The sequence below is a fragment of the Hoplias malabaricus genome, chromosome 11 (genome assembly GCF_029633855.1).
Source record: "Hoplias malabaricus isolate fHopMal1 chromosome 11, fHopMal1.hap1, whole genome shotgun sequence".
NCBI lineage: Eukaryota > Metazoa > Chordata > Actinopteri > Characiformes > Erythrinidae > Hoplias > Hoplias malabaricus.
The window spans coordinates 13,016,547-13,031,842 of NC_089810.1; the positions used below are offsets into that span (position 1 = coordinate 13,016,547).

Here is a 15,296-nt window from a genome sequence, read left to right on the forward strand (position 1 = left end):
GGCAAAAATTGTTGAAGGAAATAAAAAAAAAATGAAAAAAGAATAATTTTTTGCAAAAGAAAGCTTTATGTCCAGTTGTTATTTTCCAGACATGTTATTGCTCTGATGAGTTCTGTCCTCTTTGAGCTTGTTGTGATTCTGAAGCAGAGGAACCAGTGAAAACGTATATTTAGACGCTGTAATCTTTAATCTGTAATCAGTTGATTAGATGAATTCTCTCTCACACACTGTAAAAGGACCCTAATGCCCTATGGTTAATCAAAAGCGTCATGGAATCCCTGGTGCAGTGCAGAGGTCAGGTAAAGCTCGGCATGTGCTCAGGAAATCCTTGTTCCTGCGTCATTCTACAGAAGAACACTGACTGTCTGACCCGGACTAGACATGTCTCAAAGCCAAGGACAAGGTTGAGGTAGGCTGAATATCCTGGCCTTTTTATGTCAATGAAGAATCCCTCGAATGCAGCCTTCAGTTCTCAGAATCCAGCCCTTCATTCACCAGGGCAATTAACTATGGGCCATGGGTGTAGATCATGGTCAAGAGGCTAAAGCTCACAAACAGAAATTTCCAAGTAAAACTAATAAACAATGTACAGGTTATTTTTTACAATTACTAAGGCTTTTAAATGTAATTTACAATGTAAGAATATTTTTTAATTATAAGTGTCCTGACGGGCTAGTTGTCTGGCAAGAAATTATTAGAAACCGCTGTGGTGCATCTCATTAAAATGCCTTAGATGATGTAATCCAATAATTCTCTTTATTAGAGCAGGTGGAATGATGGAACATACAGAATAGAGATGGATACTGTCGTAATGTATTCTTAGAACACCTTTGTAATTGAGGGTGTGGTTAGGTATCTGAATGCACATAGTTAGAGAAAAAAGTCCACAAATATTCCACACAACAATAAAGTTCTTTTCAGTCCACCAACATAGGTCCACTCCTTCACTTATTAAAACCTCAACACCACTGAGCCCTCTCAGCTCTAGCATCCCTAAACTAGCACTCTGATTGGCTAAACAATTGGAGCCATGAAGGGTGCATGCACTGAGAGTGTGATTTCAGGGCAGCAATCAATCAGCCCCTAATGACAGTCTATGAGCCAAATCTTTAACCCTTTGCAACATTCATTCATTATCTGTAACCGCTTATCCAGTTCAGGGTCGCAGTGGGTCCAGAGCCTACCTGGAATCATTGGGCGCAAGGCAGGAATACACCCTGGAGGGGGCGCCAGTCCTCCCTTTGTAACAGCCGCCCCCTGATTTGTTATCATCAGATGGGTTGAATGGGTTTGAGTCTAGAGTGTACTTTTGTGACTCGACCCACAGGCCAACTAGCTCTTGGTAGAAGAGGGTCCATCACCATGACGACATCGTCAGTTTGCAGTGCTGGAGTGAGTATCCTTCTGCCACTTTGTGCGAGTTTGGAGATTTGGGAGGTAATGCCTGATAAAATGTGTCCAGAAATGTTCTGTGAGTGTTTCCACCTTCTACTGCTAAGTAGATCTGATTCTTCATAAATTGCTTGGGGTAGTGCTGGATCAAGCCACCCCATTAACAAAAGGTTCAGGTTTACTGGATCTGGGTCAGCAGCATCGCTGGACACATATCCAGGTGGTTTGGAATTTAGCATCCCTTCCACCTCAATTAAGACAGTCCGTAACACCTCCTCTGAGACTGCATGGGGTTGTACTGTGGCATACAGGGCTGCCTTTACTGACCTGATTTCCCTTTCCCAGATGACTTCAAAGTGGGGTGCACTAGGTGGGTTAAACTTTAAGCCAATGTGGTGTGCAGCTAACTTCTCCTTTAGGTCAGGCTGCAATGACTGGAATGATTTGTGAAGTTCTCTGTCTCCACCCTTGAAAGTTGTACCCTGTTCAGACAGTAATTCTGCAGGCTTTCCTCTTCTAGCAATAAATCTACAGGGAGCCATCAACAAGGAATCACTGTCCATGCTTGCCAGAACATCATTGTGGATTGCACGTGTTGTCAGGCACTTGAACAGTATCCCCCATCTCTTTACAGTGAAAGGCCCAAAACAGTCCACTCTTGTGGAGTAGAAAGGGGGCTTAAACAAATGCAGTCGTGCTAGGGGAAGGTCGGCCATTTTGAGGATTTTCAGAGTTGCTCTCCACCTCTGGCAGTCAGGGCAGGAGTGTTGATGTCTTTTTACAGCTTATTGACCGTGTAAAACCCAGTACCTCCTTCTGATTTCTGCAAACAAGTTTTCAGAACCTGGTTGTCAGAGGTCATTATCTATATCATGGATGAGTAGCCAGGTGATCTTCTGAGTTGGATCCAGGACTACTGGATGGACAGTGACTTTTTCTATTTGTTCACTACGACGAAGGCGTCCCCCAACTCTAATCAATCTTGTGATTAGATAATAATCAGGCGAAAGAGTAATGACCCGATTGTTGGATGGTGCTGGTCTACCAGCGGCTAAATGGGAATAGTCCTCCATAAAGCTATCCTGCTGTGCTGGCCTTAAGACACTCAGCTCTATTTCACTGTAGTCCTCAGCAGTCGGACCATGTGCTGCCACCCCATGGCAGGAAGGTGCAACAGCATGTACCAGGTCCCTAAATGATCTGAGCTGTTCTGGATCTGGGAGTGGGGTTCTGAAGTTTTTATGGTGGAAATATATAAAGTGGGCTTTTGTAGTTCAACCTCTTCTTGCTCATGCTGTCTAAACAGTTGATTGATTGATGAATTGATTCAATTTATATAATGATTTAAAAATAACAGTGCAGTGCAGTCATTATACATTTTAATTTAGACAGGATGAGTATGATGCTGTGGTGCTTGATCTTTGTGGTATTTTAATAAAATAATTTTTATTTTGACATAGACAGCGCTCAAAAAAATAAATGTGGCTGTTACATTTCACAGTTTGTGATGTGTGACACTCAGTACCTCAAATTAATTATTAATTTCTATAATATGTCATTTTTAGACGTGACGTTTGATCCTTGTGGTATTTTCCATAAAAGCATGCCAAGGACATTTCTTTAAGATGTAAAAATTAAAGGGACAACTCTTTCTGTTTATTTACAGCTAGTGAGGAAGAAATGGTCACTACATGGCTCTACTTTTGTTTACTGTCTGAATCACTGTCTGAATTCTGTGTCTTAAATAGGGCCACAGTTGTCTTCATTCATGGTGACTTAAAAAATAATAATAATAATAATAATAAAAACAACATCTAAGCAGTATCACTTTACTCCTTCAGACACACCATTAATTCGACTAGCCACTACAGGATAGAGAGCAACCTCTATTCTCTTCATTCATGGTGACTTAAGAAAAAAAAAAACACCTCAGCAGTATCACATGACTCCTTCAGACACACCAATAATTCGACTAGCTACCCTGTTCCACCTTAAATTCGTGCTGGATTTAGAGCTTACACTTTTTCCTCACCATTTTTGAGAACTTTAGTCATCTGATAGGAAACGTTAAGCGGGCGAGGCAAACTGGACAGGTTGATTTGATCTAGTGCTCCTTTGGGGCCATAGAGCATTGCACCAATCCCCAAGAAGAAGAGTAAGATCAGACTCAAAATTTTAGATACCATCGTTGACAATCCTAGTTGATTCTCTGAAGCCCAAGGCACCCAGATCGAGCCGAAAGCGTCGTGAAGCGGAGCCCTAGGGCTCTCTGACCTCACATGACTTCAGACACACCGAGAATACAGTCAGCCACTCCAGGCCAGAGAGCGACCTCTGGTGGCCACCTGGATTCTGTGTCTTAAATAGAACCACAGAGCTCTATTCTCCTCATTCATGGTGAATAGAAAAACACCTCAGCAGTATCAAATTACTCTTTCAGACACACTCATAATTCAACTAGCCAGTCCAGGCCAGAGAACGACCTCTGGTGGCTAGCTGAATTATGTACCTTAAATAGAACCTGTCATGGAAATTATCAACTAATAATAAATGAGACTGAAAGTGGTCTTTGAGTAACCTTTATTGAGAGCAGCTAAAAGCATGCACTAACCCTCTGCTCTGCTCTGGCAAAAGGTAAAAACACTGTTTTATTCCTAAACACACACATAAGCACTTCATCATGATATGAGTTATTTTGTAACTGAGCCACCTATAAGGGAAGAAATAGATAACAGTTTTGTGCAGCTACATCGTTAGAATGAAAAACGTCCTTGATCTCCTGTATGCAGCAGTGTAACTCTTTCAAGCTTCACTCCCATATCTTCCCAGCACATTCCTTTTCTACAAAAGACTCAGTTAGGGAAACACTTTGAGATAACATAATAATGCAACATACATTTAAAAAAACAGCTCATCTTCATATAAAACATTGACTTCTACTAATTGTCAGTGATTACTACTAATTATTAGTGATTTCCATTTGACACTAATGATTCAATGAGCACTCATACAGGACAAAAACATGCATTTAAAAATTCCCTTCATAATTCCCCCCTTTGACCATTGATTACTTGTCTCTATCCACCTTGGAACGAGGGGACTAAGTTCGAGTGATACATCTTGGTTTGTTGGTTGAGACTGAACATTAATAACAAGAGCTTACATAGTGTCGTTGCAGGCAAAACAAGTGGCGCAGACCCACAAGATACATGGGACTAAGATCGCTTGTATTAGAATCATTACTAGCTTCTTGGCTAGTGGTTACTGCATGTCATGTGGTCTATGTAATTAGTCTCATTTTCTGATATGTCGGGTATATAAAAACAACACAAGGTGTTCAGCATAGCACAAACTCCTCCTTGCTGCATAGTTATTAAATCAAAACTTGTCTATGTTTTATGAATGCAGTTCTTAAGGCCTTTTGCTCTATGCTAAGTACTTTTATCACTCATGTGGTGTTATTCATTTATTGTCAGGAGTTCATATGCAAGTCTATTGATCTTTCACAGGGCTGTTGCTGCTCCCAGGCTGCCAAAGATAGACCAGCCAATGACTGTGCCCAGCAGAGTGGTCCATGGGGTTGTAGAAGGTTCCTCCAGGAGCAATTAGGAGCACCAAAACCACCAGACACAGGAAAGCCATAGCCCTTTCGTTTCTTGGCATACCTGCTCTCAGAGGGACACTCCCCTTCTTCCTGCAGTCCTGCTAGGTGGTGCAGTTCTCGTGGAGGCAGCAGGCCGACGGAACACTGACGATGTCACAGTGACCTAGAGCAATGGCTGGCCTGTGAGCCAGGCAGCAGGCCGACGGAACTCTGACGATGTCACAATGACCCAGAGCAATGGCTGGCCTGTGGGCCAGCAGCAGGCAGACGGAACTCTAACGATGTCACAATGACCCAGAGCAATGGCTGGCCTGTGAGCTAGGCAGCAGGCCGACGGAACTCTGACGATGTCACAATGACCTAGAGCAAAGGCTGGCCTGTGGGCCAGCAGCAGGCAGACGGAACTCTGACGATGTCACAGTGACCTAGAGCAATGGCTGGCCTGTGAGCCAGGCAGCAGGCCGACGGAACACTGACGATGTCACAGTGACCTAGAGCAATGGCTGGCCTGTGAGCCAGGCAGCAGCCGACGGAACTCTGACGATGTCACAATGACCCAGAGCAATGGCTGGCCTGTGGGCCAGCAGCAGGCTACGGAACTCTAACGATGTCACAATGACCCAGACCAATGGCTGGCCTGTGGGCCAGGCAGCAGGCCGACGGAACACTGACGATGTCACAGTGACCTAGAGCAATGGCTGGCCTGTGAGCCAGGCAGCAGGCCGACGGAACACTGACGATGTCACAGTGACCTAGAGCAATGGCTGGCCTGTGAGCCAGGCAGCAGGCCGACGGAACTCTGACGATGTCACAATGACTCAGAGCAATGGCTGGCCTGTGGGCCAGCAGCAGGCAGACGGAACTCTGACGATGTCACAATGACCTAGAGCAAAGGCTGGCCTGTGGGCCAGCAGGAGGCAGACGGAACTCTGACGATGTCACAATGACCCAGAGCAATGGCTGGCCTGTGAGTCAGGCAGCAGGCCGACGGAACTCTGACGATGTCACAATGACCCAGAGCAATGGCTGGCCTGTGGGCCAGCAGCAGGCAGACGGAACTCTGACGATGTCACAATGACCCAGAGCGATGGCTGGCCTGTGGGCGAGGCAGCAGGCCGACGGAACACTGACGATGTCACAATGACCCAGAGCAATGGCTGGCCTGTGGGCCAGGCAGCAGACCGACGGAACTCTCACGATGTCACAATGACCCAGAGCAATTTCTGGCCTGTGGGCCAGGCAGCAGGCCGACGGAACTCTGACGACATCACAATGACCCAGAGCAATGGCTGGCCTTTGGGCCAGGCAGCAGGCCGACGGAACTCTGACGATGTCACAATGACCCAGAGCAATGGCTGGCCTGTGGGCCAGCAGCAGGCAGACGGAACTCTGATGATGTCACAATGACCCAGAGCAATGGCTAGCCTGTGGGCCAGGCAGCAGACCGACGGAACTCTGACGACATCACAATGACCCAGAGCAATGGCTGGCCTTTGGGCCAGGCAGCAGGCCGACGGAACTCTGACGATGTCACAATGACCCAGAGCAATGGCTGGCCTGTGGGCCAGCAGCAGGCAGACAGAACTCTGATGATGTCACAATGACCCAGAGCAATGGCTAGCCTGTGGGCCAGGCAGCAGGCAGACGCAACGCTGACACAGCTTGCCAAAGTTGCCAAAGAAATACCATCACCACCACAGTACAAAAAGCAGTTTTAGATGGTCTTTGGGGTCCTAGGTGCTCACTAGTTCATGGCCAGTTTCCCCATTTGTTATACACAATGGAAGTCTATTACATAAACTAAACAGAGTCCACAACTTGTGCGGGGTAACAATAACTTTCAACACTATTACAGGTCTTAAACTGATGAAATAGCTCCCTCCAGTGGCTGATACACTCAGTTTAAAAATGTTCCTCTCTTCCACCCTACACCAGAGTGAAAAAGAACAGTCTCCTGCAACAAACTCATATGATATGTATGTATCAGTTTTTTTTGTGTGACAACCAGGCTTTGATGTTCAACAGAAAATCATAAACAAACTACAGAAATTCCAGTGCACTGGACTACCAACATACCAGAGAACAAATTCAGATTAAATAAAGAGATGGGAAGTGTGTTAATGTTAGGAATCCGTCTAAGGCTCGCAAACAGCAGAAAAAGGACACCATGGAGGCTAGGACTAACAAGAGCTCTGTGAGTAGCATTAAGTCCTTCAGTAGTGTCCCGCTGTATCAGTCTCCGGAATCAGACACAGCACAGGATTTACTGCTTGGAGAAGTACTCCTTGCTCTTCTAAACATCAGGGACAATAGTGTCACTTCCAGGCTTCCATCCAGCAGGGCAGACTGCAGACAAAAGAAAGGTTCTTTAGAGATGAATCTATCCTTTGGTTATTTTAGTCACTCGTTGATCAAAATACAGTGCACTTTGTAGTTCAACAATTATAGACTGTAGTCCATCTGTTGCACTGCAAACTAACTTAAGTTTACCCTGTTGTTCAATGGTCAGGACACCCACAGAGCAGATATGATTTGGGTGGTGGAGTGTGTCCACTCACTGTCCACTCTGTGAGACACTCCTCCCTTGTTGGTCCACTTTGTAGATGTAAAATCAGAGACAGTAGCTCATCTATCGCTGCACAGTGCGTGTTGGTCATCCTCTAGTCCATCAGTGACACAGGACCCTGTCAGCTGAATATTTTTGGTTGGTGGACAATTATCAGTCCAGCAGTGACCCTGAGGGGTTTAAACACTCCAGCAACACTGCTGTGTTTGATCCACTCATACCAACACAAAACCACCACGTCACTGTCACAGCAGCGCTGAGAATAATCCACCACCCAAATCATACTTGCTCTTGTACAACTCACTGGTGCACAGACTTGGAGACTGTCTACATATTAAAATATATAATAATACACACTGTGATTCTCTAAATATTCTGACTTTATTATCTGAAGTTTTCCAACTTTAATCTCAGAATTGTTCCACATTTTTTCCCAGCATAATCTGTCTTTATTTTTTATAAAATATTTTTTTTCACTGCTGTGGCCATAAAAGTGTCAAAGATTGATATTACATTCTATTACATTTATTTTCTGAGAGAGAGAATCTGTTTGCTTTAGTGGTATATTATGTATTCGGTTATATGGTTATATGAGACATAATGACCTTGTCTGATGCCTATCAGACTTTCTATTTTTTCAATATTTGCATATGTCCATTATTCAGTGCAAGAAACGAAACCAGCCCTAACTGACAAACACTCAGGATTTTGGAAAGACACTGGTAAATTATGGGAAATGAAATACCGGAAGTGAATTCATAGAGATATGTAGATAATAAGGCCTGCCGCATTCAGCAGCTAACAAGCCAATGGCTTTCCTTGTGGGCAGAGCGTAGGGTGAGTGCACTTCTCCCCCCTAATGGCCAAGCTGAGATAGCATTATGCTGTTCAGATATCATTCATTCAATCATCTTTTGTAATCGCTTTATCCTGCTCAGGATCAACTCTGTACATGGAATCACTGGACACAAGGCAGGAACACACCCTGGACAGGGCACAGTTCCATCACAAGACATTCCACACTCACTCCTTCACATGTGGAACAATTTCACACAGCCAGTCAAAAAAGCTACATGGTGAAAATACACCTACCTCCACACAGGCAGTGGCAGGGCCCTGGAGCTATGTGACAGCATAGGGCCCTGTTTACAAAGACGGAAAAAAGCTAACTTTGTTTTCCAGCTGGTAGGGTGATGTGATTGTATTGTGGTTATATTAATAAAAGAAATAAAAATAAACCTACTGCTCTATTACTCAGCTATGTAGAGAGTTTTATATTTTTGATAAATAAATCATTGTCAACATTACAAATATAAACTGTAGAATCACTCGCTGGTGGTTTTAAATATTAAATTAAACAGCTATATTAATGTTCCTTTCACCACGACGATTTCTCTGCCATCACGTCAAATATTTTTTGGCTTTGCATCAAATAACTCTACATTTCTTTGTTTAGAGTTCCATTTATACAGACATTTTGAAAATGTAGTGTAATTCCTCTTTAAGTGACATTCATTCATTATCTGTAACCGCTTATCCAGTTCAGGGTCGCGGTGGGTCCAGAGCCTACCTGGAATCATTGGGCGCAAGGCGGGAATACACCCTGGAGGGGGCGCCAGTCCTTCACAGGGCAACACAGACACCTACCAACGTGTGTTTTTTTGGACTGTGGGAGGAAACCGGAGCACCCGGAGGAACACGCGGACAGGGGGAGAACACACCAACTCCTCACAGACAGTCACCCGGAGCGGGAATCGAACCCACAACCTCCAGGTCCCTGGAGCTGTGTGACTGTGACACTACCTGCTGCACCACCTGTGCCGCCCTCTTTAAGTAACAGTAATTTTATATTCATTATTTGTCTTCAGCCAGGAGACAGAGAATGGAAGCTTAGTAAAGCAATACAACTATGTTAAGAAAGAAAAAAAATACGTGGACTACAAATAAATCAAATAAGAAGAAGAAAAAAGAGAAAGCTCTTTGTTATTAACTTTTGCTAGTCCATCTGTTAACCAATCCTACAGCAGGACGCCCAAGAAAGTTAGCCAATCCCAGCGTGCAGGGGCAGGGCTTGTCTGAATACAGGTGGGGAATAAAAACACAGCACACAGCAAAGTAACGTCTGCCTCTCCCTCCCATCCTCTATCCCTCTCATCATCATCATCATCACAAACCACTGGCATTGACTCAGCCTGCGCCGAGCATCGCCTCTCACAGCGAGTGGATGGCAGCACTGGAAGAAATAGAGAAAGAGAGGTGAATCTCTTCAGAAGAGATACACCGCCAACATCTTTATTACCGTTATCTGTTATTGTTCTACTACGGATCCGAATTGAGGCACTGGGGCGCGTGCGAGAGGCCACAACAGCATCTGCAGAGAGAGAGAGAGAGAGAGAGAGAGAGAGAGAGACGAGAAGAGAGAGAGGGACCTCTAGAGTCGTGTTTACCTCCCTCTCTCTCCACTGTGTTTGAATGGGCTGCGCTGCAGTGGCAGTCGCTGCTTAGAGAGACCTCAGTGGAAGAAGATGGCGGACAGAGCGGAGATGTTTTCTCTCTCCACCTTCCACTCCCTCTCTCCTCCGGGCTGCAGGTAAGGACGGCGTCGCCTTCTGTCCTCACTCTAGCGCTCCTTCTCATCCCCCTCCTCCTCCTCCATCTCTTCATTAGCGAGATAAACGCCTGCCCTTCCACACCTCACCCTCTCTTTGCAGCCGTATGGAAGTGTGAGCGGTGCTTATGGTGTAACGGTTTCTGTGATGTTTGTCATAGTGTGGTTTTAGCTCCTGCTGCGGTGTTCCATGCTCTGCTTTGGTCACTGTGTTCCTGTAGACGTCCTTCAGTTGGATTTAAGATGGGGGAATCATTGCAGGAGGGTAGATGGGGATTGATCTTTTTTTTTTTTTTTTTGTGAACAGCACTTCCTTCCCTGGCGCAGGCTCCGTCAGTTCCCATAAGGAAAGGCCCACGCCCTGCAGGGCAGTGATGCACACAACAATCTTTAACCAAAAACAGCCTATTAAATTTATGGAGAGATTGAAGTGTCATTTGAGTGAGCCTGGGATGATTTTGCTCTTTAATTCCTGGGATGTCACTGCATTTAAAACTATGTCTGATAGTCAGGCTGGACTGTCTTATACATACGGCCTTATACATAGTTATTAAGACTCTGAAGATAAACACTAATTGGGTATTCGGTTGCTTTTCAATAGAAAAAGGTGGTGTTCAGGGCACGTATACATTTCTTCAAAGTAGCTACGACCTGTGGCTCTGTCTGTTAGTGTGTTGTGTGTGGAAGGCCTTATATAGTCCAGCATTGGTTTAAAGAGATTTTATTTATATTATAAAAACTTGCAGCCTCATATATGCCTTAATGTTTTTTTAATTACTATTGGGATAACTCTGCTTATTATAATAAACAATATACTTGTCTGTATATGATATACATTGTGGATATATTAACATACTCTATAGAGGTTTTATTAAAAACAGATCACACTTAATCAGGTAGAAGTGGGTTTAGTGCATCTACTGGTGTGTACATATCTTGTATTGTATGTATTTTCCTATATATGTGTGGCAACACGATCTTGGAACAAAATATCAAAAATATAACTACAAGAAAATAATAGCTATGAACCATTTACTTCAGTTTGATGTGAATTAATGTAACATGTCAAGTTATTTTGCAGCATTAATGTTGGTTTGTTGATCATAGCGCATTCATGCAGTATAAGAGCCTGCTGATAAATACTTTAAAAATAGCTAGTTGGATATACAAGGTTGTGTAATAAACATTATGTCGACCTAACATTTAACCCAACAGTAACATTTTTCCTTAAACTCTTATAAAATAATAAACATGTGACTTTCTTGACAGTCATGTTATGAAATCAGAGGCACTCCAGAGAAATTTAGAGAGCTGAGTATCTAATAACTTTCACCATGACCTTCAGGTCCACATGAATATCTGACCGTCAGTACAGTATGTCAGAAATCAGCACATAAACAGTGTCTGGAAGTCAAAGAAACATTATTGATTGCTGCAGTATGAGTTAGCTGGCAGTGGATGAGTAGGCCACCCTAAAAAGCAACGGTGTGTAATCAATATAGTGGTCTAAAAGGCACTTGTAATGTGTTGTACTCTACTCTACTCTTTTCCCTCCTTTGTTTCTCATATACTTATATGAGATATAAGTATAAGTATGATATATATATATATATATATATATATATATATATATATATATATATATATATATATATATATATATATATATCAGAAAACCTCCTATGTGTGTAATCTTTTTCTTCATGATGGAAATCCAAATCCATGTCCTCATCATCCCTTTCCATCAGCGTGCTGTCTGAGTCTGAGGAGGCAGAAATAATGGTCTGTGCCTTGCCATCTCTAATGGTTTAGGATATGGGTATAATAATGGAACATGTTTATATTTGAGAAGGACAAAGTGTGTGTATGTGGTGATGCTTTGTATAATGGTAGACTTTCTTTGAAGTAGGCCAGCAGTGCTTAGTTAATGCATCTGGTCAAGGTCCAGACCCGGTCTAGGGGTTTGTGAATAAGAGATTAGGTGTATCCAGGTGTGGTCAAGTGGATTTGTCTTTAGCAAACTGAATAATTAAGAGCTAATACATTTTTTTCGGTGTAAAACCGAGTATAATAGAAGGAGTTAAATTTGGTGAATATCCCAAATTTGACAAATGTTGAAGAGGTGGTGTGTGAACTCACAGAGATGAAGGTTTGATTCTCAAACCTTTTTTTTTTAAATTACTCTAAACCACATGATTTCACATATTTCACGTTTCATTATAATTTTTAATTATGCGCTGTCCTATTGAATACTATTCTGACGAAACCAGCTGCTAATAATAGTATTGTAGTGTGGTAGCCTCGTAGTCTTTACAATCTGATAGATGCTTATGTTGAGATGACATCATATCTCTGCTCTGTGTTTGGAGCCAGTAGATTAAATCAGATCTTCACAAAGGACTGGAGGAACAACTTGGTTTAATTTATTTACTTGGACACACAGCCTACTATCCTGAGTGGCCAGCTTTCTTTGTTTATTAATACAGTAGAATGCTTATGGAATGCCCCCAACCCGTGATCCCTCCATGGAGTTGCGAATAATAGTGCATATGTTTTTAATCACAGTCGGAGAGATGGTCAAGTGCACTCTCAGAATGTAAGAAAAGAAAGTGAACAAAGCTCAAGCATGCATTATTATATTTTCTATACAGTGTTTTGATCCTTGTATTCTTTTGCTACAGTAATGACAGTCAAATGAGAAACAAATTTGATGAAAGCCCACTGTCTGCGAAATCTGTCTGCTGTCACATGAAAGTCTAATTCTTCAATATTTTATATAACTTGAAACTGCCAGTTATTATTTGGTACAACACTATTGTAAAACATTAATTAAACAGCAATGAGTAGCAAATAGATGAGGTCATGAGATGTGTTTAATAAAAATAAAATAATAATATAATAATTGTAATAGGCTACCTAGCATCACTGGTCACACAGCAGGAACACACCCTGGAGGAGGCAGCAGTACTTTGCAGGGCAGCAAACACTCACACATTCACTAACACCCTCACGCCTATGGACACCTATTTAACAAGCCAATCCACCTTCTAATGTGTGTTTTTGTGAGGAAACGGGACCCAGATGAAACCCACGCGGACACAAAGATACAATCAATAATAAAGAGAACACAGAACACCAAAAGACTAACAAGAAGGCACAGCAGCACAGGGTGAACCAAAACAGGAGTAGCAAACAGTAGTGCCAATGCTCGAGTCCATAAAGTCCAGGGACAACAGGAGCAGTTAAAAACAGTGCTAATGTCCAAATTCAAAGAAGGGCCCAGAGATACTAGGAGCAGCTAATAACAGTGGACCGCAACAGTACCTAAGACTATATATTTATTAACAAAGAAAAAACACAACGGAACAGAGTTTGTTCAGTGCATCGTGTGAAATTTGAAAGCTGCCTTATGTAAGATTGAAAGATGTCACATTACTGAGTCAAGAGAAACAGTATGTTAAATTATAGTGTTTTTCTGCTGCTGTAAGGCACTCTGTGAAGCCTAAACAATTAATTTATTATCAGAGCCATCAGGCTGGATTTGGTGGAAGCTTTTTTGGACCATGTCAGAGCTAGTGAGAGAAAGGCTTGTTTGGAAAATTAGTCTCAACTTTTGATTTTGATGTATTTCATTACATTTCAAGTATTTTATTTTTTATGTATTAATAAAAATATATTTATTTTTATTTTCCTTTGATACTTAAAAATGATATTCAGTACTTTTGACACAAATCGAATTTCAAATATAGACAAAATTTCAAACACATAATTTTGATTGAGTTCTTTTTGAACACTCTTTTGGAATGAACACACAGACAATCATCAAACAAATCCACTCTGGGAAATGAAATATAGCACATTGATTGTTAAACAGTTACAGTATATATTCTCCATTAGAAAGGTCACCACTGCCCCAGACTTGCATAATATAGTCCCTACAAAATTTGGTCAAATGGTTCTTTTTTGTGTTCCATTTTATTAATCCTGAAATGTAATATTATAATGCATATTATATTATGATGCATACTGTTTGTGACCACAAACACACCATATATATATATATATATATATATATATATATATATATATATATATATGGTGTGTCACAGACAGTGTGACTGTCTGTGAGGAGTTGGTGTGTTCTCCCCGTGTCTGCATGGGTTTCCTCCGGGTGCCCCGATTTCCTCCCACAGTCCAAAAGCAGGTGGATTGGCAACTCAAAAAAAGTGTCCGTAGGTGTGAGTGTGTGAGTGAATGTGTGTGTGTGTGTCTGTGTTGCCCTGTGAAGGACTGGCGCCCCCTCCAGGGTGTACTCCTGCCTTGCGCCCAATGATTCCAGGTTGGACCCACCGCGACCCTGAACTGGATAAGCAGTTACAGATAATGAATGAATGAATGAATGAATATAAATATTCATTATATATATATATATATATATATATATATATATATATATATACAGGAGGTCCTCGGGTTACGTCAGTCTGGAGTTACGATGTGTCGTGGTTACGACACATCTCCCATTTACTGTATAAAGCTTTGTTTCGACTTAAGTGGTTTTGCGTCGTAAATGTCATAATGCGAACTTCGTGTTTAGTGTGCGCGGCGGAAGAATACACGGTTACGCTGCTCGGGACCGAGGAGGATAGGTGTTAGGATAGGATAAGTGCTTACAGTATGTTATTTACGTATAGTATGTACGTATGTTCCGACTTACACTGAAAATTGGTTTACAACGCGACTTAGGAATGGATCAACGTCGTATGTTGAGGACCCCTTGTATATATATATATATATATATATATATATATATATATATATATATAATTCTTAAAAAAAGAGGTTACATTGTCCACCTCTTTTTCTTGTGGAGCATGTTAAATTAAATGCAAAGTCCTTGGTGCCTCAGCATAAAGCTACAAATCCTGCCGATGGATTAGTGGCACTCTGGACTTTCTACACTCATGACAACACAGTATGTTGGTGCATGCACATGCAGTCATGAAAAGATGAAAGCTTTGGTTTGGACATAATCTCCCTTACATAATTGTGTGTATGTTTGTTTATGTGTGTATGCAGCTGGAGATTCAGACACCAGAACTGATGTGACAGTGTTTCTACAATAA

General features: G+C 42.2%; 1 protein-coding gene across 3 annotated transcripts in view; it reads left to right on the forward strand.

The window, feature by feature from the left end:
* Nucleotides 1–9,751: 9,751 nt before the first annotated feature.
* Nucleotides 9,752–15,296, forward strand: part of mapk8ip2 (mitogen-activated protein kinase 8 interacting protein 2) — a 47,991-nt gene continuing 42,446 nt past the window's right edge. For 2 of the 3 annotated variants that reach the window (XM_066685723.1, XM_066685725.1), the window contains exon 1: nucleotides 9,753–10,152. In XM_066685723.1, coding sequence (XP_066541820.1) covers nucleotides 10,088–10,152 — 65 coding nt within the window. In that variant the 5' untranslated portion in view covers nucleotides 9,753–10,087. Of the gene's footprint in view, nucleotides 10,153–15,296 lie in introns of all 3 variants that reach the window. The other variant, XM_066685724.1, reaches the window with a different exon arrangement.